The following is a 27,031-nucleotide window of genomic DNA, read 5'->3' on the forward strand; positions in this document are numbered from 1 at the left end:
TACTTACAGAATAGGGCATCTATTTGTCCAGGGATTTGTGAAATTTTTTTCATGATTTGAAGGTTTTTACAAACAACATGGAGATTAAATTAGAGTATAATAACCAAGTGCAAGGAGAGTAAGAACTAGACTAGGGTTTCATGGATTCAATCTAAATAATAAATATTTGAATTTAAAAATCAGAGAAATACCAACTTTTACTCCTTGATTTTTTTTTGTATATCCCTATAAGTTGGATTCAAGAGAGAGATGGAAAGAGAGTAGATACCTGGTGTGAATCTCCAATCTCCCTGATTATCTTCTTCTTGGGTTGAATCTTTATGACTCTGCTTCAGTTTCTTCTTCGTTGAGTTGCAAGCTTTAAGCTCAAGTTACTTCATCTTTAAATGCCAAAGAAGAAGCAGTAAATAAGGGAGGGTTAGTTGGGCGGTTTAGACGAGTTAGCGTTTCCGAGATTTAACTGGAGAAAAATATTCCCTTGTGGGAGGTGGGTAAAAAATTCCCCTGATCACCTGAGGGAAACTAAAACTTTCCGTAATATTTGCACCAAACAGTCGGAAAATTGCATTTTTAGAGAAACTATTTCTTTTTTCCTAGGAAAAATCCCTATCAAACACAGCCTAGAAGTTAACGTTTTCCGTCCACGTGGGGGTATTTATCAAAAGTTTTAAAAAATGGGGGTGTAGTCCTAATATAGATATAAAAGTGGGGGTCAATGTTAAAATTATACTAAAGGATATTTTTGTCCTGGTTCACATGTGTGATTCGCACAACCGACATTTAACTAGAAGTTAACGTTTTCCGTCTAAGTGGGGGTGTAAATCCATAGTTTTAAAAAACGGGGGTGTAGTCCTAATATCCATATAAAAGTGGGGGTTAATGTCAAAATATCCCAAGTTTATTTGGCACTTTTGATTCTTGAAACCGGTTCTTTATCGACATTGGTCTGATAGTCGAACATAGGAGAAATTCTTGAAACCGGTTCTTCGTAGTCCAGACGATTGTCGAAGAGAGAGAATCTGGAACTGCTTCTTCACAATTCAGACGATCGTCAAAGAGAGAGAAGAAGAAGAGAGAGAGAGAGAGAGAAGGGCTTCCTTCACTGGTAGTGTAGACGATATGGACGCAGAGTTACTGGAGTTGCAGAGGCAGTTTGAGTTCGCCCAAGAAGCCAAATCAAGCATTCGATTATCTGATAGAAATGTTGTTGAATTAGTCCAGAAACTTCAACAACTCCAAATTATCGATTTTGATCTTCTCCATACCGTCTCCGGCAAAGAATACATCACTCCTGTAATTACACTCTCATTTGATTTCAAATTTTCTAGGTTTTTCATTTTTTTTGCCTTTCTCAATTTGATTTAACCACGACACTTGTTGTTTTTCAACTGATTTCTTTCTTAATCTCTTTCTTTGATTTTAATGCAATGAGTCTAATTGTTAGTATCTTTTTCGATGTGGTGGGATTAGGATTAACCAGATCAGGTAAACACTTTGTTTCAATCATTTAGGTTTTTAATTTTCTTGATGTGGTTGTGACAGGATCAATTGAGGTATGAAATGGTTAGGGAGATTAAAAAATCAGGGCGTGTTTCTCTGATTGATCTTTCTGATATTATTGGAGTTGATTTGTATCATATTGAGAAACAAGCACAACATATTGTGGCAAATGAATTAGGGCTCATGTTGATTCAAGGAGAATTAATTACACAATCTTACTGGGATACTGCTGCTGAAGAAATCAATGAACGGCTTCAGGAGTGCAGTCAGATTGCTCTGGCGGAACTTGCTGCACAGTTGCATGTTAGCTCTGAACTACTAGCTTCAGTTCTTGAACCACGTCTGGGGACTATAGTAAGATTCTTGTTGCTCAATCTTATCCTCTCCGTTTGTTTAGAATTTTGAAATCTAAATAGAATTCATTAGAGGAAACAACATTTTAGATATAAACAAAATGGTAATCTGGTAGATTGGGTTGCATGGGTGTTTAGGTTAAAGGGAGATTTGAAGGTGGACAATTATATACGCCAGCATATGTTGCTCGTGTTAGTGCGATGGTACGTGGTGCCGCAAGGGCTATTACAGTCCCAACGAACTTACCCAGTGTTTGGAGCTCGTTGCAGCAATTACTGCAAGATATGAATGGAGCTAGTGGTGTGGCTGTCGATGGTTCGTTTTTTCAGTCTTTGTTTAATGGATTGGTGAAGGAAGCAGAGATTCTTGGATCTGTTCGGGCTGGAGTTCATTGGACACCAACAGTAAGTACCTTAGAATTGGTTTAATTCTAGTTTTTTTACTGTTTGTTTCTGTTGTTCATTGGTTTACAATTGAATGTTACAGGTCTTTGCCCATGCTCAAACGAAGAGTGTGGATTCTTTCTTCTCACAGGTATATATAATGCTAACGCTGTTTATCTTTTTGTGGTTATCTAAGCAAATCGCTAAAGATTAAGGCTTCTGACTCAATTACTCGAAAGTGTGCACTCTGCAGTGCAACCATGGGTTTATCTCACTTGTAAGGTTACACACAGGCAAAACAGCAAAAGTGGGAAACATGAAATCTTATGTTGCTGTTTTTTGTTTATCTAAAAGTGAATCTAAAAACAATAATTCTTATGTTGCATTGTAGAATTCCTTTGTCAGCTATGACGTTCTTCAAAAACTTTCAATTCCCCAACCTAAGCAGTACTTACAGGTATCTATGCATTTAGTTTACTATTCTTCACCATCAATGATTGTACATTGCTGGATTTATTAGTAACATTTGTCAATTTACCTCAATGCAGTCCAGATATCCAGAAGGTGTGGCCCTGGATACAGTTTTTGTTCATCCATCGATGATTGAGATGCTGGATGCTGCTGCAGAGGATGCTATTGAACAAAAAAATTGGCAAGTTTAATTGCTTTAATCAGATTTAGTTCATAAGTGATTTTTGATGTCTTTTACCATCTTATGATATAGTGTTTTATTTTGATATTAATGTTTTCCTTTTCTTTCTATCATCGAATTATAAATTTAATGAGGCCCTTCCATTGAACCCTTTGAAAACAAAAGAAAATAGAAAGATAACATTACATGCTTCGTAGCACCTTACCGCAGAAACTCTGTATGGAAAGAAAAAGTGAAAGCGTCATTATGTCTTCTTTCCAAGTTTCCCAGCAACTTATAGTGAGCTAGTTACCACTGCCAGAAATCTAAAACATGTGTAGCATCACGTGTCTATTTACCCGATGAAGGCTCTTATAAACTAATTTAGAATTTCCGAAAATTGAAGTCTTCATTGTGGTTTACTTTTCAATTGATTCAGAAAGTGTTACTTTTCAATTGATCAAACATATAATGGATAACAACGACTATTGTAGGATCGATGCCCTTTCAGTTTTGCCTTCATTTGTTGGACATCAAGATGCTTCTAAGCTTTTATCACTTTGTCCATCTGTCCAAAAAGCCCGTAAGGTGTGACTATTATGTTCTTGTACTCTCTCTCTCTCTCTCTCTCTCTCTCTCTCTCTGGATAAGATGACATAATTACTTGTGCATGCAAACTGACTCCCAGAATTTCTCTTTACAGTCTTCAAATGCACTCATATTGGGAGATTCATGTGTATTGAGCAATGCATTTGTCAAAGTAAGTTTATGTTTGAAATACTTTTTATTATTATTATTATATATATGTTTTTGACACTAGAAGTTCATTTTTCATATTTTATGATGCATTTGTAAATGAATGAATTCATGGACTGTACTCATCGTATTGGGCCAAATCTGTTTTTTTCGAAATTAATTTCTTTCAAAGCATTGAGCAATTGGTGTAGGAATCAATCTTTGCATATATTTTGTTGCTGTTATCAAGAAAAAGGATCTGTATCGTTTTGTCTTGGTATCCGTTTCCAATAATGCTACGGCTGGTAGGTTGTTAGTTTTGTCAATCTAACAAGATATATGACTTGTTGATTTGAGCTCTGTAGAAAGGTAGAATAGGGTTACAATTATCAACTGTCACAGATTGATTGTAAATTAAAACCTTAAGAAGTTCCTTCACCAAAAGTAACACTGAGGAAAGAGATGAGTAGTGTATTAGGATTGAGGACCCAGGTTGATGCCCCTAGAAGTAGGAGTGGTAAAAACTGTTTATCATGATGAGATGTATAATCTTCTATTTCTAGTGCAGTACTTGAGCTCTCTTTAGTTTTATGGAAGCTTTAGATTCTCAGAAAACCTTGACTACATCTTGTAGTTGTAGTTTCATTTGTTTTCTTCTATTCTAGTATTCTGTCTTTTGATTCTAGCAGTATTTTTTGTCTTTGTTGAGTAGGATGTGTTTGACCAAATGGAGAAAGAGATGGAAACCTTTAATGTTTCAAGCTCTGCTGGTCAAGGGTTGCATGATGAGTTGCATGATGAAGCTAAAGGAGGTCATGATTCTGGTCAGTCAAATGAAGTTGAGGATGGGAATAGCGTTACCAAGTCCGCTTCCGAGAAAGGAACAAAAAAGAAAAGAGGAAAAACTGCTGGAAATACAAAGGTGGGGGTAGCTGAAAGTGATCCTGATAACACAGAAAGCTTTCATACAAAAGGTAAGAAGAACCAGAGAAAAATTAAGGAAGCAGGTTTATCTCAAGCGGACAAGAAATCCGGTGCAAAGAAGGGCTCAGATAAGGCTAAAGAAGATAACACTAATGTTCCTTCATTAGATTGGATAACGGAAAAGATTTTGATGTTAAGACCAGATTTTGAAGGACAAGGTATGATACGTAATATTGATAGTTGCACCTTTCGCGCTTTCTCGTGTCATTACGTACCTTGCTACATTTTTCAAGTGGACTCAGAAGTTGAAATTGGCAGGTCTGGATGATCCACAAGCACTAGTTAGATATTTGGCGATCCATTTGAGACCTCTGCTTATCCATTCGTGGAAGGAGAAAAGGAAGGCATTATTTACAGAAAATGCAGAAAAAATGAAACGCTTGCTCGATGATTTACAAAAGAAACTGGATGAGGTTAGCCCTCTTGATTATTGTATTGTATTAAAGTCTCATTTCTTTTTTGTTGTTGATCTGTTGTCCAGTGTTACTAGCGGTTGCTGTTAATTATCCTCCAAATTTCAATTTCTCGTTTTTTTTACTTCGTATAGCTTCCTTAGACTGTGATGGAGTTATTATTTATGTACTCACTATTTAAAAATTGATATTTTTTGCATTTTAATATGCTTTTGACGGATGTTAGTTTCATCATTTTTCTCTTTCAGGATTTCTTAAATATGCAGCTTTATGAGAAAGCATTAGACCTCTTTGAAGATGATCCATCAATCTCAGTACGTTCTTTATTCCTATAATATGTGTCATATTTGACTCGATAATAATAATTAGACTGAGGCAAGACATTGCTCCTCAATTTTGCAGGCTATTTTACATAGACATCTTCTAAGAACAACCGCTACTTCTATTGTGGACAGGCTTTTATTGACATTGGTAATGTTCTGTTCCTTTAGATGTTGGTTAAATTGACATTTTCAGTGGTTTTATTAAAAGAAAATAGGTCCTTTCACACTCTAATTTCGACGATGCTTACCATGACTTGATTCTTAAAGTCTGACCATTCCATGTAGGATATGCACAATAAGCTGAAGAATGGTATAGAAGTTGAAGAATCTCCAAAGCTGGAATCTGTCTCTCTGAATTCTGGGGATAGAATTTCTATTGTATGAACACCTTTAGATATTAATTTATTCCACTCTTTGTATTTTTTTTACTTCACCTATCACAAATTAAATCCTATCAAATGCTTTTCTACCTGCAGGCAAAGAGTTTGACTGGCCCTCTTTCAACTAAGGCTCTTCAAGTGGTTGAGGCTTTGGAGGGAAAGGTCAGGATTTTAATATTTGGCTAAAGTTCAGTATTCCATATACTCCGAGTGATCTAAAGACATCATGATCTTCATTTTATCTTTCTGAAACAATTTTATGTAAAACAGCGGGTGGAAACGTTCATGACGGCACTGAAAGCAATGGCCGAGGAAAGGTAGTACTTGTACTTACTGTTTTCTTTTCTGTTCTGCGTAAGCATCTCGAGCCAACATGTGTCACTCAGCTTCTATAAATTTACTTCTCTTCTTCAGTGGTCTGCTCCTAAAGAATCTTGATAAAAAATTGGAACGGACACTCTTGCATGCCTACCGAAAGGTAATTCATTAAAATTTTGTGTGTATAATAGGCTGGTTCATTGGGACTTTTACAAATGATGTACCTTTTGACTATCACTATTCCTTTTTCTTTTACCTCTTCTTATACGGTAGATATTTTACGGGGATGTTGGATTGCAGATATAACTCTTTTGACTTCTTTCCTGTTTACAGAGAAATCAATTTTTTGTTGTATTGATGGTAGATCTACATGAAGGCATTTAATCGCATGATGCATGGTTGCCATGTCTAACCGTTTAAGTATTCCTTTGATTGCTCAGGATTTGACATCTCAAGTTTCTAGTGAAACTGATCCGATTTCCCTTCTGCCAAAAGTGGTTTCTCTACTCTATTTGCAGGTTAGTTAATTCCAGTTGCTAAGCGTTCACTTACATCATTTCCCAAATTATGAGAGGAAGAAAAGTACATAATGTATTGTTTGACATTTACCATACCTTTTACTCTAGGTGCACAACAAGGCTCTTCAAGCCCCAGGAAGGGCCATTTCTGCTGCAGTTTCTAAGCTGAAGGTAAGAAGGGATCTATGTTTTTGAAAAAAGTATTGCGATTCCTGATTTTATCTGAAGATATCATAACATGGAAAAAGAGAAAATGGAAATGAGCGGAGACCATATAACATAAGCATGACTGCGCAACCCTATTATGTCTTTTCAGTTAATTTTCATTCTCTTGTGGATTGATGTTGTAATCATAGTTACCAGATTCGTTCATCTGGAGAGCGAACTCCGATCTGATTCAATCGTACCCTTTTAGGGTGGGTACACGAATCCGATCGCTAAATCTGGCGTACCCTCTTGTATAATGTTTTTTTTTTTCTTTCGTTCAATATTAATTCAAATCTTCAAAAATGAAACTCAAAATAATGTTTAGGGTTTGTTATTGGTTAATGTGTTTTCATCCATCAGATGGTATTTTTATGGAAACGTGCAAGCTTACTTTCTAATAAAATTAAACTCAATATATATATATATATATATATTGCATAAATTTTCGAATAATATGCGTACCCCGTATTCGTACCTCGTACCTGTACCGGAGCTTATCGCGTTTCAGGTAACTATGGTTGTAATATGCGGAAACATTAACAAGTGAAGAAGCAATCTTTGCAATTAGGTTATCGAAATGCTTATATCTTAACCATGTTGTAAGTCTATTTCTGATTGAAATCAGAATAAATGGTAATCTGCAACGTTGATCAAATGCGCCCTTTGTTACTGTAGTCATTGCTTATCTCCCCTTGTGATTTTCTGTTGCTGATTTTTACAAATTATGTACGAATTTGTCAGGATAAATTGGACGAATCAGCACATAAGATCTTAGTGGATTACCATTCTGCAACAGTAACTATCTTGTCTCTGCAAGCAGCTGCACCAGATGATGTGAGCATACTTCTTACATGTCGCCTATTTTACTTACAGAATATCAAGTTATTCTTTACTTGAGTATGTGAATTCGCTTCTTCTCCTTCGCTATTTTTTTTAATATAACACCCAAAATCAGAACTACAACCCTAAATCTTTAGGCAACTGAAAGTGCTCACGTGAAACTGTCCGTACAAATGAACCTACATCTTACAATTTAAAGTTTCTGTTGATTAAATAATTGTGATTTGGATTCAGTTCATACTTTGTGAATTTTACTGCCCAGCCAGCCGTCTCTAACTAGGGGCAAGCTATCTGGGACTGAGAACTTGTACTTTGATTTTGCCAGGACGAAGAAAGCTGCTCTTCGGATAGAATTCTGACAAAGAGGGAATTTTTGGAAAGCCTCATGCCAAAACTGAAAGGACTGGTGCTAAAGAACTCTGAATCCTAACTCTCCAGTGAACAGGACATCCTTCCGTGAAGCAAAATATGAGCAAAGCCTTCATTTGGCAGAGATCCTCATGTAGATTAATATGCCAAACGTAAAGCCCTGAATAATATTATAGAAATAAACTTAGTCTATAAATTGTAACACATCTTCAAAATTTATAGGTAGATGAGATATCACAAAATTTTGTTGGGTTTTGTTATCTCCTTGATTATTTCTTCCTTATAGCACTGTATCAGCTTAGGTGCCTGTTCATTAGGTCAATCAACTCAATCCGATCATAAATGCACTCGTCTAATCCAGGACACCTGATATGAAATGCAGCTCTTCAAAATATCAATGGTTGAGACCCCCAGGCTTGTCAATGGTATCTAGCAGTGTTCTGTGACAAAGTCTCGTGGTTACCAAAGGAAGTGTTAGGTATGATCAGATGAATCTAAAAGTGTGGTATCTTGAGCTCTATTCTTGTCAGAGAATGGGTAGCAAATTTACTTAGTTTAAGTTGATTAAAAACCCCAACTTGCAAAATCAAATAGGTGGGTTTATAGATATTTTTTCTGTCAGTAATGGGAAAGTTTCCTTTTTGTTTGCAGTAAGTTACATTAGATGGGTGTTGTTTGAAAATGATTAATGCAGCCCATGATTCCTGCAGTTTTAAGTGTAGCAAATTGGCCAGGTTTTTGTGATCACAGGCACAATCAAGTGATCCTGATTACTACTAAATGGGGGCCTCTATAGGGTCCCAACCCAAAAATTACTCAGGCTATAGGCGCCCCCAAAATTACTTAAGCCCGCCTTTACGCTTGACACTTCTTAAGCGCCGAGGGCATCCATCTGACTTGAGTCCGTGCTGTTCAAGCCAAGGAAAGACTAGGCCGAGTGCCCTAGTTCGTGGGGCGCGAACAGGGAAGTAGGTCAAGAGTAATTTTTTGTGTTACAGCTCCCTGATTAAATTACAACTACTCCAAAGGCTCCAAAGGGAAGTCGATAGGACTGATTTAAGCTAGGTCCTAAGCTTCTTTGTTGCTTCATCTTCATCATCTTATTTATTGGAGAAATTAGGTGTTTGTCTTGTTAAACCTCAGTTATAAAATACTTGGATATAGTAGGTGTTTGTTTGGAAAATATTCCTTTGCCCACTTCAATATTCCGGTCGAATCCTTGCCTGGGTATTGGGGCAGGATTTAAATCTTGTCCCATCACATATCAACCAATATATTTGTCAGTCAAAGTATGCGATCACATATCAACCTATATATTGGTCAGTCAGAGTATCGAGGTTGTAGAAAGATATCTTATAAAGAGTTCGAAAATTTTGATCGTCTAACTTCACGTCATTGGCATGTTGCACATGAAAGTTTGGCTGACCCTTCTGTACATAAACACCTCTTAGAAAACAACATATTTTGAGGATTTTCTTCTTGTGTACTATTGAAGTAAAAGAACTGTTGGCAGTAATTTCATACACAAAAATCTGCAACATATTCTGATTCAACAATAAAACCATTCAAAGAGAGTAAAAACTTAGAACAGAATCAAGGATCAAAATTTTACAGAGAAAAAATAATCAAAAAATAACATTAATCCTTTCTGTCCTCTTTGTTTGATGAGTAATGAGATATTGTTTTAATCATCCACCTCTACAAAGTTGTAGGTTTTCTTGATCATCATAAGCAGCAATTAATGAACAAAACCCAACTTCACTTACAGTCTTTCTAGACCTAAAGCTCTTGTGATAGGACTGTTTGCAATGAGAAATGGCTCCTTGAATTGGTGACTCGATCTCTGAATTTGTACTCTTCAACAAATTTACTTCATAAAATCCATTAGAACTCGAACCCGAAGAACAAGAAGAAGATGATGACTTAGATGAAGTTGAAAATTTATTAGTTGCAGAATGTTTTTTAATGGCTCCTGAAAAAGATCTTCTATGGGAGAATGAACCATTATCATCAATCATCTTTTCTTTATCGGTACCTCTCGTTCGATAATCATTTCTGTTCTGTTTCTGATAAATCTGTCCAAATGGGTTCTTCTTTACTCCTTTTGTATACTTGTTTAAACATTCTTTAGCTTTCGAAATGGTAATCTTCTCATGTCCATTTCTCAATGCTTCTTCTTCACAAGATTGATCATCTAAACACCCAGATTTTGTAAACAAAGATTTGAGATAAGCTTTTGAGTTTTGAAGTTTCAAAAGACTAATAAGTGAAGATTTTTCAATGAACATGAGTTTCTTGTACCAAGATTTCTTCTTGTTTTCATCAATGAAACCAATGGTTTCAGTTGAACAATCAAAGAAATATTCATCTGGGTTTAGTTCTTTACTAACTTCACAAGATTCTGAAGGAGAGATATTACAAGAAAGAAATGGAGTTGGAATGGTGGTTGTTGGTGGTAATGAGTTTTTCAAGTTTTTATCTTCAAATGATTCAGATTTCATCTCAAAATTTAAATTGTTTTTGGATGAATTTTGAAGGAGTTTTTTGACCATTTGTAAACGTGGGGGGAGATGAAGAGGAAGTAGTTTGCCTTTGTAGAAGAGTTCATCAGCTGGAGAATTACAGTTTTCTTTCTCTAGAGATTTTGAAAACATTTGGAACTCAAATTCTCTTTTTGGGTGTGGTAAAGGAGGAATGGAAGAGTAGCAGAAGAAGGTGGTTGAAGAACTGATTTCAATGTCTATGTATTCATCTTCTTCTTTTGCTTCTCTTGATGGAGAATCCCTTGCCATCTGAAAACCCATTTCTCTCTCTCTCTCTCTCTCTCTCTCTCTCTCTCTCTCCCTCTCTAGGCAGAATATCCTGGGTTGGAGCCAAATAGGAGAGTTATTAATTGGCAGAGTTTTTTGTTTTTGGGAAATTTAAATTCCTCCAATGACAAAAGATTAACAGAAATTTATGGAGTTTTCTTCATTGGGTAATTTTCAAAGTTGTTTCTTTTCAATTTTTTTAGTGTAACAAGGTGGATCCAAACACACCCATTAACTTGATGGGACCAAAATACTGCTGCATTTTACAGCATTGGTCTTCTGGTTGGTGGATTTATAGCCACTGGATTTAAAATTTGCTAAGTTTCTAAAAGATGTGAAACTTCATCTCTAAGAAAATGACTGATTACCAGTTTTCCCCATACCTCTTAGCTTTGTTTCAAAGATTTGAGGACTAGGGAAATAGTGGTTTGCATCACTTGGGGCTAAACCATTGTGAAAGAAGGAAAATGACTTTCTCGCGCACATATCAGGGGTCGGGTATTCACCGAAACAAGATTTAGTGAGAGAAAGTTTCTATCTTAATCCTAACCGGACATATTCTGATCGGGATTCAGTCGAGATATGTGTTGGGCAGAACATTATGATCGGTGAAAGAATTACTCAAATTCTATGGTCAAGATGAATGACCATTGTGTAAACAACAAATTTTTAAATGTTTGTGTAATTAACTGGAGACACTACAAAACCGTGCTCAATTATAAAATTTCAAATTTGAACCTTTTCTTCTTGCACTCCCAAAATTTAATAATAATGCATTGATAACATAAATATATATAGAGAAGGCATTTCTTAAACCCATTTATGATTTATCTTACGAAAAGGATATGAGAAGGGGTGATGATACATGACCCCTCATACACTCGCTGACTGTGTGACGTCCCTAACAAAATAACTGGTATTTTAGTCTTTTCACAAGTGTGACGTCCCTCGTGCACTTGGTGACTGTGTGAAAAGACTTCAGTATAAGCAATGGAGTCACTTAGGAAGTGTAGAAGGAGGGTCATATATCATTTTCCGTCATCAGTCGATTGACAGCAGGACCGCTTAGTATACCCTTGGTTTTACTTTTTTTTTTTTTTTTGTTGAAACCCTTGGTTTTACCCTTGGTTTCATTTAAGAACATTAAACCGTTCTTGAATCTAGAAAGAAAATCACAAAACCCCAGGAATCTTGATCATCAAGATTCCTGGGGTTTTGTGATTTTCTTTCTAGATTCAAGAACGGTTTAATGTTCTTAAATGAAATGTGTTATTGTCTTGACTCAGTCAAATGATGTAGAGACTAGAGAGAGAGAGAGAGAGATAATTGATTGGGATATTCATATTGGAGCTTTTGGCGATTGGTAAAGGGAGCTGGAAGTTGTTGTTGGGGAGCTAGAAATGTCTTTGTAAATGCAAAAGAAATTCAAATTCAAAAGTGGGGGGGGTTTTGTTGACCTCACTTCACTTGGAACTAGAAAGAAGGAAACAAGAACAAGAATGATTTCAAGTGGGTGGATTTTGAAGTTTAAATACAATTTTCTGCAACAAAGCTCGAGGCTTTGCTTTGTCTTCTCTTTTTAGATCTCTTTCTCCTCCTTCAACCCGGACCCCAAGATTTTTATCTTTCTAAATGTCTGGAGAGAGAGAGAGAGAGAGAGAGAGAGAGAGAGAGAGAGAGAGAGAGAGAACTTCTCCTTCCTTCTTTCTTTCTTACTTCAAGTAGTTAGTTATGGTAGTTAACACTCTTTGAACCCACACACAACCTAATTTTAACTAGTTTGGTTATCGAACTTGGCCGCAGACTCACTCTACGACTTCCATCCGTTATAAGATATGTCGTGAACTTCACTCACAGCCTCACAGGGGTGTCTAACCTACACTTCATCCGACAGATCCTGCAGACCATAAATCGTGTTTGCCCGAAAGAAAATAACATAGAGTAAACGTTTTTCCATGAAGAAATGACGTAAAAGCATAAATAAAATGTATCCAATCGGAACCAACCACCCAGTTCTCGAAAGACAAAATGATTGAGGAAAGAGGAGGATTAGAAGGTATAAACAAAGGTTTGCAAACTATCAAAGATCAGACATTTCTTACCCTTAGGGCTACTGCATTAATTCTCTGCAACATCCAAACAAAAGATCAAGAAACTGAACTCAACTGATGTTCATTGATATACACATCAAGATGAAACTCAACTGGTCCAGATTCATATACCCAAAAACAATCCCAGCAAAAACAATTATTTTTCGGGATCAACTATTATGGTTATTTATACAGCTTACATCTTGTGCACATATACAACAATGTTTTTTGACGTTTCTTATACAAGGATACTTGAACAAATAAGAAAAAGTCGGGTTGCTCCTACTTGCTTGGAGCTGCTGCTGAATTAGCAGATCCCAACTCCTTTTCAAGTTCATCAAACTCCCACTCTCCGATCTCCTCAGCCGAGTAATCTTTGCTAACCTGCCCAAATTCTGTTTCCAGAATAGCAAGTTCTGCTTCAGGGTCCATGGGCTGTTGGGCCTTAACCAAGGGTGGTTCTGGACCTTCTTCTTTCTTGGGTAGCAGTTGCTCAATGGGCTGTCTGTCAGACGGGCTTGACTTTTTTGGTAAATTTTCAGTTCCACCAGATGGAGTCTCAAGAATAGTCTCTGGTATCTCTGATTCTAGTGTTGGTCGCTCAATGGATTCAAACTCTGTTCTTATTAGTTCAATAGAATCAAATAGCTCTTTCACCCTTGGGTCGTCCTTCCTGCACCAATAGTATCGACATATTTTTCAGGAGACTGGGTACATCAAAAAGAATTGATTCATGAAAACAAAGAGAAGGGGGGTGTTACACCTCGAAACCTTTCCCTTCGAAGCATAAAATTGCTCTTTTATGTTATCCACTACGCTGAAGGTGGTAACAATCTGAAATAATGAAAACCAGCCACGTGGTATTAGAACGGGCGAAGTGGAAAAAACAGCCATCTCGTGAAAGAAAATTTCAACTTGAATGCGATTAAAGTTGGAAAAATAGAAAGAACCAAGTAAGAACAGGACGTGAATATCTGATATAAGTCCTGAAAAATACATAAATTACAAAGAAAAAGGGTGATACGAGTGGGGAGAGAATGTCTTATAATAGAAGCATTTCAAACCTTTGCTTCATATTCAAGATATTCTTCTTCAAGAATTTTCCGTGGGTTCATTGCTTTTAAGTTCTCACTGTCTAAAGCAGATGCAATCTCTGACCTGCCATATGAAGAGGATAGGTATAAAGCAATATAAACTAAGGTAAAACTATGGTATAAACTTACAGTGAGAGGAAACCATATATTACTCTTCTTCATTTAAATTCTTCAGATTCTCGACAAATTTTCTGATGCGGGATATAGAAGGCCCTAACTCATCCTAAATGGAGAAAATAGATCCATAAGGTTCTTAAATGACAAGTTGATATGCCAAAAATGTTTATAGCTGAAGCTAGAATCAATACCTTGTAAGCTGAGAGGTAACGAATAACCAAATTCAAGAAATAGTCTCCATGTTTCTCCAACTCTTCACTGGTAATAGAAAAGAGAAGAACTGAATAAGAGTAATTATAAATTCTAACCAGTACTAACATGGCTTCAACTAAGCAGATCCACCCAAGCTCAACGAGCTCTCAGGTAGACGTTTCAATACCCAGGCAAGGACGTAATAAGGTCAGGCCACAATATTAGGCCCAAATTCAGGCTAAACTTTCTGAAAAAGTTCAAGGCTAAAAACTGGAACGTACACTGGCAAATTACCAAAAAACTCAAGGTACCTCTCGGGAACTTTGTATTTTTATCAAGGTAAAACTAAATATACAATAGCTACCAGAAGGCAACCAGGTGTACTACTGACTATTTTCTTAAAAGAAAGTTCAATTTGACAGTGTGAGGTTAAAGGCTCACAGAGTGAAGGTGCGAATCAAAGTCAGCGGAAACAAAAGTATGTCACCATATAGAAGAAACTTAAACTACACATAGTCTCCTACAAGTATAAAAGACAAGAATCTCATAAATAAATAACGAAGTGATCAAAGTCTCTTACACAAGGGAAAAGGAGCATTCATTAAGTTCTAACTTAGCCTATAGAGATGTGTAGGACTGACTCTTTCCTTGATCCTGATTTATTAGATGCTCATCAACAGAAGTTGTTACTAAGGGAAGAGACTGGTCATCCTCTGTTGATGGTAGTCACCCAAAAATAATTCTCTGAGATGTGCTCAATATAATTTTTCTTTTGGTTTCACTGTTTTGTTCCTTGGCATGAACAAGAAACAGAAAGACATGTAGTGGATAATTATCCTCTTCATGAGATTGGAACCCCCATATACTAGCACAAAATTGAATCTGCAAGCGCGCAGATCAACATAAGCAAGTTCTTACTTGGCACGCTTCTCCTTCTGCTCTAAGAATGAGGACTGGAAAACCCAAGTATCCTCCAGGAAATCCATCCATGTATGAACAATATCGGATTCAATTCTGTACGAAGAGATGGATCTTAACAGCTCATCTTCCTGCACTTATAGAAAAAAGGTAAGGCCAAATACAGCCGCAATCCAACATGCATAAAAACCTATTTTGTAGAGAAAGATCACCAGCATAAACTATTTAACTTTTACTAACGAAAAACACATCACACCTTTGTTTTTAAGTGTGTGACAATTTGATTGCTTGCCTCATCAAACTGCTCTCTCTCCTCCCGGATATTCCGAAGTCGTGCAGTAGCAGCAGACAAAGATGTATTGACCTAGAAAAGAGCCTGTCGTGAATACAGTTTTCTTGAAATGATACACCATCCCGATTGATAAAGAAATTTCAGTTTCAACTTGAACAAGTCGCTGGCTATCTAAGGTATCATTCTCATGGTATTATATGCAAGCAACTGTAGGTTGATACTTAGAAACCGGAATCTCCTAGTCTCCTAGAGTGGTAGTTATAAAGCGTACTCAGGATTTCCACTCTTAAAAGTCTATTCTTCCTAACACTCGCGACTCGCCCCTGCATCAGTGCTTCTACCTTCTAAGATGAAGGCGCTTTCCGCCAAGTATAGGGATTAGCATTAGAAACCCATGTTTAAAAATGTTCTCGTTACACAAGAGTTCATCTACGGGTTACGTAAGTCATTGTTTTTTCACACCGTCATAAGGCATCATCGTGTAGGGTTCCTGACCGTGATTGAGGGAAATGTCTCCTGATATTCCAGAACATTGGATGCTAAGGACTCCAAACACATGATTAGGTTCAGATTCAATTAGCTTCAAAAATGCAAACAGTGTCTAACACTGGAACTGAAAGTAGAGTGTTCTATTGATAAAACAAATATACAGCAGTTATACAACAGATTGTATTTCTTTTCTTTTTATATTTTTATCCAACAAGTTTTGAAACTACAAAAACAATTAATGAAGATGAGGTGGACCAACCATGTCTACAAGAAAAGAATCTTGTAGTTCATTTTTCGTAATTGAGTTGTATGATAGTCTATTTGCTGATAGTAATATACATAATATTAGGCATTGATTGGTGTAATTAAAAAAATACCTTTTTCAATTCAGCTTCAATTTCGTCCCTTTGCCTTTCTAGTGCTGAAATTTCAACTCCCAGATCCTGTAAAATGGCAGTAAATATATAAATTATAAAGTAGCCATACGTTATACTTTGGGGCACATTGATCAACACATGGAAACAATGCATAAACCCACAAACATTAAAAAGAATTGTAACGCGAAGAACATAGTGAACTAGACGAAAGAAACATCTATTGCTATTGTGACTATATGCGTAATGGTGCCATCTCAATTCATAATTGATCAAAATATGAGTCCACGACCCAGTGGAGCGATAATTCAGGATATTTTTATAGTTTACATCATTTTGCATTCTGTTCTTTTTCTTTTTTATCAGGGGATGCAGAAGATTTATGAAAAATGAGAATAACCGTGCAGGTAAAACAAGCCACTATTAACTTATGTAGGTCCAGCAACTTGACTATTCTCAAAGTACAAATGGCAAAAGAAAATGCAAGCACAGTGCTTGTCAAGTTGTGCAACCCTCAAATCCAGATACTCACCAAGTCTAAACATGAAATAAATCCTACATAGGTTAACTTATGCTAGAGCCTGTTATAACTTATAAGAAGATTCCTCAGGCTAGAAAAATTTGACACTATAATTGATAGAATAGAGTGAGACCAATAAAAAAGCAGCTAGACAAAGAAAGTTACTGTAATCTAGATTAAAAGATTGTGAAATAAATTGGCAAGAACCGCTTTCATCACTCTTGAGATGATTGAAAGGGAAACAAGGATGCCAGTCGTGCCACTATATAATAAGCAGTTTTTAATGAACATAAGTTCTGAATCTGGGTATAGTATTGTCTGTTCCCAAATGGTTTTTACAACTTCTTTAAGTGCAAAATTGCAAAATGTATTTACAATGTACCTTCTCAGCTTCACTAACTTCACTCGCTTTGGCCACACGAAATTTGAGAGCCTCTTCCTTATGATGCCTGCTTAGAATATGGAAGGCATTAATTGTAAACTATACATAAAGAATCTCGAACCAGTAGATGGGAGATAGATCAGCTTTTTGAAACCGAAGAACTACACTTGAGTATTTAACCAAACGGAAACCCTGCTACTTTGATTTTGTCTAACAGGTGCCCTCAAGACCCGGATGCAAGACAGAAGTGGCTAGCAAATAACAAGTCTATTATGTTGATTTCTCATTTAAAACATCATTGAAGCAAGACACAAGCCACCTAATAACCTAATCCTCCAGCGAAATATGTCCAAAACTGGGTCGGCGGTATCAGTATCAGTTTCCAGTCTCTAGTATAATATCACATTGAGTAATAACCAAAAAGAAAACATAGCACAAGGCCACATGAGACGATCCATGATTTAAGAAAACTAAATTTATGGATATCAGAAAGATATTTCACAAAGCAGTGGACATAGAAAAGAACAATCAACGTTACAGGAACCTCTACACCCTTGGTACACCAAATTCTATATTGTTCACGGTTTGGGGTACTATAGAGATCCAATATACTAATTTCGGCGTTTCAAAATATTTAGTCTGATTTCACAATTTTCAAAATGTATTTGAAAGATCTACAAGCAGTAATGGTCTCCTTGGTCCACAGATTAAAAAGCATAACTGCACACTGGTAAGACTACTTCACCTGTGTTCTGAAATATGCTTTTCTGCTTTTGATGTGGAGCTAGCAAGAGATTCAGATAAAACCTTCAACTTCTCTACCTGCATTGAAATTCATAAATTGGAAAATTTTAACAGATGCAGTTGCAGAACCCTGCTTAAATGTTTTGGCGCATATACCTAAGAAACTACAATTATTTCGAGAAATAAGTATCTTGGAAGTTAATCCAAAGTCCAAACACCTGGTATGTGATAACAACCACATTTACATTGTCCAATAGATTAAGCTTAGTTTTAACAATTTTACCACCTAGGCCGATGTGATTAGGGTAGAATTATAGAATCACAAAAGGAGGAAAATAACAAGAGAGATCTAATGAAGAAAATTGGCTAGCTTATTCTTGCATTATTCATGACTCGTATGATCTAACCAGCTCTATCCACCTAGAATCAACATATAGGCACCACCAGATCGCTTCCGATGGCGATATGTGACGCAAAAAATTTAGACAGAAAAAGAAAAAAAATCTTAACCGGTAAAAGGGTACATATACACCAAAAAGAGAAAGAACTATATGTATTCTTTACACTCTATAAGTTGGGGTACCACTATGGGTGTATCGTTTTACAGTGGCAACTGGTATTAAGTAGTGAATCAGGTCATGCTGCGGTAATACCATAGAAGTACTGATATTGACCAATTCTCATAATGCTTCTATATAGGCGCCTAGGCGGTTGAGGAACAGAAAGAAAAAGAAAGTGCAAATATTGCTATTAAATATTAAATAAGATGCAACAAATGAAGTAAAGAAGAACATGCCTTATGAGAGTGAACCTCAGGTGAGTCCCCATTGTTTAAGAATTTCTTTTGTAGTAAAAGGGCCTCCAATTTGGAGCAAATCCGAACTTCTGAAAGTGTTTTTTTTAGAGCCTAAAAAGGAAAAGAGAGTTCTTTACATAGCGTCCAAAATAAAGGCATAAATGTACACATGCATAAACTCGGTAAGAAACATAAGGACATGTAATTAGCCCAAAAGGTTTAGCTATACAATGTCATCCAGTAAATACAAACTTGAGTTACTTGACCTCTAAAATATCATAGGTTTGAACTCTTAATCAGTTCTCAACTTCTAAATTCTAATATATGAACTTTTTAAGAAGCAGGCTTCCACAAAACGACACTGGTATGAATATTCAAAACTTCAACCTAGTGACAGATCTATAAACAGCAGAATATCTGAGAATTAGAAATTTTAACATTCTTAAATCAGATAAAAAAAACATAAAATAGATCATTCTTATACCCATCGGGTGTTGAATCCAAAGACATGATGCACAACTTACCATTGTATGCTATGAACAACCAAGAAGGAACTCTACAACCATATCAGAAGCTATTCTCACATCAGTATTGACACTTAACAATCTCCAGGAAACAAATAAATTGAGTTGTTTGAGTTGTTTGGGTCGTCCCAAACTTGATGTGATATTATTCACAATTTGACATGTAAAGATAAAAAAAATTGAGTAAAAGTTGGTATTAGTTTCACCTCTATTTTCGAAATGGTTGTTGCTTCTGATGTCTCCCTCTCGTCTTCACCTGAAAAGATCTGAGATGCTTTTATTTCCTCAAGTTTTTTCTGTAGATCTGACGCTTCGGCATCTATCCTGTGAAGGGAAAGCACATCACAAGCGCAAAGAGAAGAAAATACACTCAACAATAAGAAAATCATGTAAACCAGAGAGCGCGCCCAAATGTAGGCCAAGTCCAATACTCAACACTCAGAATTCAGATCACCATCAGAGTATCAGAATAAATAACCAGAATGTAAAATATATGGCACTAATAGCAAGGCGATTTAATGGATAAGGCGTACCAAAGTAGATTGGATCGCAGCACCAATTGAAAATTTTGATAATGCTGAAGATGAAAGTGGTAACACATGTTCATTTGAAGAAGTTACAATTTCAAGTTCAAATACTTGTTTCTCGACTATCCAACTTATGCTGCATAGCGTAAAAGGTTTTAAGACATTCTAGCATATCGATTGAAGAAGTGATTTGATTTAACAATTGAACTAATCACCTAACTAAACTATCTGGATAAAGCAATATAATAATAAACGAAATAAAATATATAAAAAGATGCTTAAGCAGCTTCTGTTTTGTGGTAAAACTTCACTAATAAAGCAATAAACAAGCACAAGGATGGAAATTTTAAGACCATGGACAGCCCAGAGACCGCACATTTTATTCAATAAACTACCGCATAATATATATTTTATAGTACATATATGTATATGTAAGAAAGTTATTCTGTTATTCTTAGGTATGTCTTAATAATTAACGTATAGCAAAAATATACTAGAGTTAAAACGCTAAAAGGACGTTTAAGAAATATGAGTGATCCGAACAATAAAACAAACAGAAACCTAAAACTAGCTACCTGAATAGAAATAAAAGAATTCAAAACTGTATATGTGTCATTTAGTGTGATATTTCACTTGCAACAATAAGAACCGTGAACCATTTCAAGGCTAACTGGCTAAGTACACAATCTCTGAATAACAAAGGGTTCTAATCACCTTGAAAGATCGGCATTTTTCTTCAACCCTGAGATTGCACTCTGCGCAAATTGGAGCAATTCATCCCTCTTTACCTGAAAGAGCATCATCAACTTTGTTAGACAGCCGCAAATCCTCTTCTTACCATGAGTGAAAGTAGTGCATATTTTTATGAAAGCAGTCAAAAGAAGTACATATATTGACTTATTTAAAGCAGTATGGCTGTGAATTGTGACCGCATAGATCTTAACTAGGGGGTGACCATTATTAATAAAATTTACAAATACGAAGGACGTTGAAGTACTGAGTCGTGTTTTCTCACCAATACTTCATCCTCGTAGCTTGAGAAGGCTTTTGCCAAATCTTGTATGCTGCTCATGATTGAATTATGAACTTCCTTTTTTCCTGTAAGACAAATGCTAGAAACAGACCAGAAAGAAGTATAAGTTAAGCTTTAGTTGATCCCAAGTGTTGAAACCTCTTCGTAATAATAAGATCACATATAATTATATAAACAAATTCAATGCATAGTTCAGTAAAACTACGAGGTCTCTCTTCCTTTTGATATATCCAACATGAAGTATATTTGGCTTCTCTTTCAGACACAAAAAAAAAAAAAGAGAACAGCTCGTGGCCATGATTGTTTTGTTTGGTGTTCAAATTCCCTACTTTCGGTGTCAGGAAAGGTAAAATATAATCGAACAGCAGCAAAGAATTTAAAGATAAGTATGTTCAAAGTGCACGGTATGTTTTACTGACACAATTGCAACAGCTCAAACTAACATCAACATCATCTGATATTATCTCCTGTAAGCGTAACATCTCAACAATCTTCATGAAGTGAATTGTACATGACAGCATGACATCCCTTTTATTGTATGTAATGTAATAAATAAATCGGCCACATGACGCAATAAATTCCAGTTATACCACCAAATCTTATATTATCAGGTGGTTGATGCCAAAGAAATTTATGCCCGAAGTGACGTACCTGAATATCTCCATAAGTAACGAAACTTCTTCGCCATCTGGTTCCTCAAGAATCTACTTAAGAAAATAGAAGAGATTAGTAAAGTTTCAATCCTAATGACTGAAACTGACTCTCTCAATGCTAATGTGTGGTTCTACACTATTTTTCCATTTAGAAGTTAGGACTTAGGGATACTATCAGTGAAGGAACTTGTTGATTAGATTACTATGTAATCATATTTATAGACTGACAGACTAATCAATCGAGAGGCTTCCCTTATGCTGAAATGCAGTTACCGGAACCTATATCACGGAATGCTCATCAAAAACATCTACATGAATGAATCTAGCTTACCATAGATACTGTTAACCCTTCAAGAGCTTGACTATGAAGAAATACATCATGAAAGTTCATTGGTTCGCCCCCCAAATCAGGATCATAATATAAGACCTGCCAAAACAAAGGTTGCAAAATGAACAAATTAAATCAAACATTAAGAAGCACACTATATCAGGCAACAAAACTATATTATTATTAGTTTTCCTCGCTTACAAAATTACGCACTATGTTTTAGTGAAAATGCCAAAGAAAAATTATTTATTTTCGCAAACAATGAAAGGGTAGTTGACTAATAATACCAATCAATATAGTTGTTAGATTGACTGGCATGACTACATTTGAAGTAGTTCACAATTGGTTAATTAAGGTTCCGCTGTTCTATCGAACTGGAGGAGAGAACCAACAAAAGAAACAAAAGGCTAGAACTTTACATCTACTATTCCTCTCTCACAATATCTATTGTTGTCGATCTTATCAACTCGTAAATAGATTACTCTCTTAAGTAGCCACATGAATAGCTTCAACTACTAAGCTGTCAGTTACGATCTTTCTGTTCAGCTTGTGTTGTCAATGTGATCCAGCAACAAACTGGAAACTAGTTTCCTTCGAGTATATTTAATTAGCAAGCATAGCTAGGAAAACTGAACAATGTAAGGAAGAGAAAAAATGCTGGTTACTCACTGGAACATATTTTTTTGGAGAACCCTTGGATTCATCAGAAACTAGGGATTGTTCAGTTTCGGAAGAACCTTCAGACAGCTTTTCACATTCTTTCAAAGCAACCAACCATCTCCTCAGCAGTTGAACTCTTTCTTGACCCCTGCAAGAAACAGAAACTTCTTCCAATCTCTTCAATGTAAGCTTAAAGCTTTTAAAATTTCGCGGCACCTGCATATCAAGCAAGTCGGCTCAGACATCTCAAGTATTGAAACCAATGTAACAGTAGAAATCATAAAAAGTCATTGTTAAAATCCGACACACTTTGAGGTGACATGGATTCAACAAATTTTTTTGGAATTTATCATCACAAATTTGACATTGTCGCCATACATTCCTCATCTTCCCTACTTAACGTTCTCTACATCCTCTTAAAAAGACCAAATTTGTGGGGCTCCCTTAAATAAACAAAATCACTGCAATACGGTATTAAGTTTGTGGTCATCCAATTCAAAACCAATTGGGCAATTGAGTGGAGAGGACCAACACATTATATGCTTGGTTGCTAGATAGCCCTTCTCCCATGTGGGACTATTCTCACACGCCCCCTCACGCGTGGCGTGGTTAGCCTAACACGTGTTTTTTTTGGGTGGCGTGGAGCACGTGTGCCTTTTAAGCCTATCACATGTGACCCTAGTGGCAATGAGTGGAGAGGACCAACACATTATATGTTTGGTTGCTAGATAGCCCTTCTCCCTCGGACTATTCTCACATAAGGAACTATATATATCCATGTCGATTACCTACTCTTACGCAGATTTTTCTTGGAAACAATAAAATGCGACCCTTGGTATCTCCACTCCAGTGTTACGACCCAAGTGAAGTGGGTTTCACCACTTTGCTAGGTTTTGGGACGTATTTATATGTGAGCTCGAACAATCTTTAAATAAACGCCATTGCATGTAAAATGCGGAAGCCTAGAAGGTGGGTATTTATGAATGTTGCATACATAATGATATTAAGATATGAGCAAACTTTTCCTAATCAGGGAAAGAATGCTAAAACATAACAAGCTTAGATGTGTAATCAAATTTAATCGCTTTTTTTTATTTCTAATCCATTTCAGGGAAACAAAGCAAAAGTTTGAATGATTCTAGTTCAATAATCAGGGAAACTGACAGAAATCTTAAAATTGATATTTATGCAATTTCTCTATAAATAAAAGGAAATTAGAAATGATAAAGAAATATTTACGATTCGATCTTGAAGTATCTTGGCGCCTTCAGCGACGGCTTGACCGGCATGGTGAACTACGGTATCGGCATAATTACGAACGGTACGAGTGAGATTGTTTTTGTTACCAACCTCAACGGCTTTATTCACCGCCGTTCTTAGCCACGACATCTTCGATCTCTCTATCTTATTAGGGTTAAATGAAAAGGCCCTGTACCAGAGTTTCGTTGATTGACAACAATGGTGGTAGAGAGAGAGAGAGAGAGCGATCTTGCAATGAAAAATGGCGGGGGGAGTCGTCAATTGCCATGGTCTCGCATTGATTGTTGATTTCGTTGACCATGTCTAACGAGGGTGAATAGAACTCACTAATTCATTGCTAGAAGCTTTTTTTTTGTCAACCATCTTGCGGTATGCTTCTGCGATTGGGTCGATTGGGTAACGCACGTTAGGTAAAGGCCCGCTCTGCGAAGTCAAATTGCTCGTTTCTCGAGGCATGATCCGGACCTTGCGATCAATTTGGCGTTCAAAAATACTGAAATGCCCCGCATCAATATATCAATTTCTTTTTTATACAATTACTACGTACGTATCAGTCCACCGGTCATTTTCTTTTTGGTTTTTGAGAAATCTGACTACGATCTACGTTAGTCATTATAAGACCAGGGCGGTCTTGAGTTTTCGGTGGTTCGAAGCGAAGTCTGAAAATGTGATCCCTTCTATCAAATTGTAAAACGTATAAATATATTACATGAAAACCGTACGTAATGCAAAATATTTTCATCATATTTATATAACGAAATAATTTTTTTGATAATTACAATCCCTGAAATTTTGTTCTTTTTAAATTTTTCGATGCAGTCACTAATAATCGTCGAATAATCAAGATTGTCAGTCATATCCTTCTCAATAGATAATATAGCTAACACGTTTAACCTCTCTTGCGACATAGTAGATCGAATATAAGACTTAATCAACTTCAACTTAGAAAAACTTTTTTTTGCAGAAGCAACAGTAATTGGTATCGTTAACATAATTCTATAAGAAACTCATGTGTTCGGGTAACAACCTTTCATATCTTTCAAAAAACCTAGCACTTCAATTGATCTTTTGATCTCATTGGTAAAAGACGCTTCAACACTTTCAGTAAAATAAGTCTACTTCGTCTATGTCATATGACTCATTATGCTTGAAAAAGGTTTCAAGGCGAACACATAAATCTCTCAAATCACCATCACCTTGAGAGTTTACCTTTTTTAACTCAAACAGAAAACAAAATATTTTTTTTGTACTTTTGAAATTGAACAACTTACAACAAAAAACAATAAGAATTTGTTTCTAGAAATTGAATAAACAGTCCAGTTTGACACTTTGTCTTGAAGAAAGGAAATGATATTGGGATTTCATGATTTGGATATTTAAAAAGCATTCGTGTTTCATAAGTCAAACGAACTGTTCGCCCAACCATTCATTTATAGTTCATCAAATTTGGTGGCCCTTTTTACTAAACATTTGTTAAATGGGGCCTTATAATTTTCTTAGAGAATTGGCTTCTTTTAAATTTCTCAAAGAAATTAATGTCTCGGTGGCTCCTAAAAATCGGTGGTCTGAAGTGATGCTTTGTTCGCTTTGGCCCAGGGCCACCCCTGACAAGTCATTGATACATCATGAAGATGTGATGAACACGATAACTACTTAATTTGAACCATAATGACAAAAGGCCCAAAGTCTGACAGCATGAAAGAAAGCCCGACAAATTTATTATAATATTTACTACATATAATGCCTAAATTACATGGGATAAATCTCGGTGGCAAACTGCTTCCACTGAGACTCGATCCCACTACACCAGTTTTTCGTGTAGTGGTAGGACGTCCCTCTTAAGCCCATGAGGTCTTGGGATCGAGTCTCGGTGGAAGCAGTTTATCACCAAGATTTATCTCATGTAATTTATGCACTATATAAAGTAGATGTTGTCGGGATTTAGGCCTCTTTAATTATTGGTTTAACAGGCGATGATCGTGCTTATCACATCTTAGTGTTATATCAATGCCTTGTAACGATTAACGTCGATCGTAGTCGATTTCTCAAAAAAAAAACAAAAATAGTACGTATCAAACATTTATCAAAACTCTTAAAGTTTTCATGTTTTCTGAAGGGTATCATATGACGTTCGTTCATTTAAGAAATAGACTACAAGAAATGCTTCAAAAGAACTGCATTTCTTATTCACATCTGATTTCAAAAACAACAAGTTCATTTGCTATTTTATCTTTGAATCTAATGTTTAAAAAGTTTTCATAGTGGTAAATCTTTGAAAAAATGTTTGTCGGCGATTTTGGATTGATTTCTTGTGGTTTTCGAGTGATTTATAAATAGTACTCCGTAATTGGTTTTCTCAAATCTGAATGATGCCAGACTCGTACCAGTTTGAGAGCTAAGTCAGACATGAGACTAGAGCCAGTCCAAGAATATATTTATTCACTCGTGCTTGATAATCGGAAAGAAGTGCGCCTACGAAGTTTTTTAGTCAAATTGAATGATTGAAGTCGATGACTCCAATAAAAAGAGTGCATATACAAAAACGTGAGGCGCCTATACATTACAAAGCCTTGGATCTAATATAGGTTAGGGTGCATTCTCAAATGCCCTCCATAACATGACTAACTCACGTAATTCAACCCCAACTTTATTAAATATTCTCAGTTGGCCTATTTTCTCCATTACTATTAGTTTTCTCGTTAAGTTGACTTTTATCTTTTCTTGTTTTTATCCTTTCATGAGTTGTCATGTTTATTGCATTTTGACATTTCTGATCTCCATTTACTTTCAGTTTCTCTCTGATAATAATTTTCTTTACTCATCTTCTCTTTTCTTCATTATAAAACCTTAATTAGTGGTTTACTACTCATTCAGTCATATCCTCTTTATCACTCTATTTATCTTTCTTTATCTCCCTTTCTATCACTCTCTCTTACTAACACATGCATAGTTTCTCTGTTTTGTCTCTAGCCGTTTTTCGATTAATGTTTGTCGTCAAAGTTTAACCTAGATCAGTTTCACTACTTCTTTTAGAGATAATCTTCTATTTTTTAGAACGAGAGAGATAGAGAGAGTGAGAGAAAAAAGGAAAAATATTGGCTTTTTTACTTGACTTAATTTGTTTATGCAAGTTGATTTGAACTAATGAGTTTGTGTGGGTGGGTTGACTAATTATGGTTTACACCCAACTTAGCAACTTAGGTATATCTGTGAGTTGAGTTTATAACCCTCTCACTAGTGTTTCTCACACTAAGTACTCAGTGTGGGATTAAG

General features: G+C 36.0%; 2 protein-coding genes and 1 pseudogene across 3 annotated transcripts; 1 reads left to right on the plus strand and 2 right to left on the minus strand.

Moving 5' to 3' along the window:
• The first annotated feature begins 894 nt into the window (after positions 1–894).
• On the plus strand, positions 895–8,197 carry LOC147567910 (E3 UFM1-protein ligase-like protein). The gene is made up of 20 exons (XM_086654411.1): positions 895–1,293; positions 1,543–1,854; positions 1,992–2,258; positions 2,341–2,388; positions 2,629–2,694; positions 2,786–2,889; positions 3,363–3,456; positions 3,572–3,628; positions 4,316–4,745; positions 4,846–5,000; positions 5,249–5,314; positions 5,403–5,471; positions 5,609–5,701; positions 5,800–5,865; positions 5,974–6,020; positions 6,118–6,181; positions 6,462–6,539; positions 6,648–6,710; positions 7,488–7,580; positions 7,912–8,197. Exons 1-20 carry the CDS (start codon positions 1,120–1,122, stop codon positions 8,014–8,016), a joined length of 2,451 nt encoding a protein of 816 aa, XP_086510537.1. The 5' UTR covers positions 895–1,119; the 3' UTR covers positions 8,017–8,197.
• A 1,205-nt stretch (positions 8,198–9,402) lies between these two features.
• On the minus strand, positions 9,403–10,795 carry LOC147567911 (putative membrane-associated kinase regulator 4 pseudogene; annotated as a pseudogene). The gene has a single exon (XR_015237963.1). The product of XR_015237963.1 is annotated as a putative membrane-associated kinase regulator 4 pseudogene (transcript).
• Positions 10,796–12,850: 2,055 nt separating this feature from the next.
• On the minus strand, positions 12,851–24,156 carry LOC147567912 (uncharacterized). Its single transcript, XM_086654412.1, has 18 exons — positions 23,738–24,156; positions 22,508–22,714; positions 21,842–21,937; positions 21,509–21,561; positions 20,840–20,936; positions 20,539–20,612; positions 19,504–19,621; positions 18,774–18,884; positions 17,979–18,055; positions 17,234–17,300; positions 16,335–16,400; positions 15,433–15,540; positions 15,177–15,307; positions 14,258–14,324; positions 14,102–14,172; positions 13,920–14,013; positions 13,619–13,689; positions 12,851–13,528 (listed from the first exon to the last, which is right to left on the minus strand). The coding sequence occupies exons 1-18, from the start codon at positions 23,885–23,887 to the stop codon at positions 13,138–13,140; spliced, it is 2,049 nt and encodes a 682-aa protein (XP_086510538.1). The 5' UTR covers positions 23,888–24,156; the 3' UTR covers positions 12,851–13,137.
• Positions 24,157–27,031: the final 2,875 nt, after the last annotated feature.

Source organism: Eschscholzia californica, unplaced genomic scaffold (assembly GCF_041429995.1).
Source record: "Eschscholzia californica isolate CP2 unplaced genomic scaffold, dmEscCali1.0.p SCAF_1, whole genome shotgun sequence".
Classification (NCBI taxonomy): Eukaryota; Viridiplantae; Streptophyta; class Magnoliopsida; order Ranunculales; family Papaveraceae; genus Eschscholzia; species Eschscholzia californica.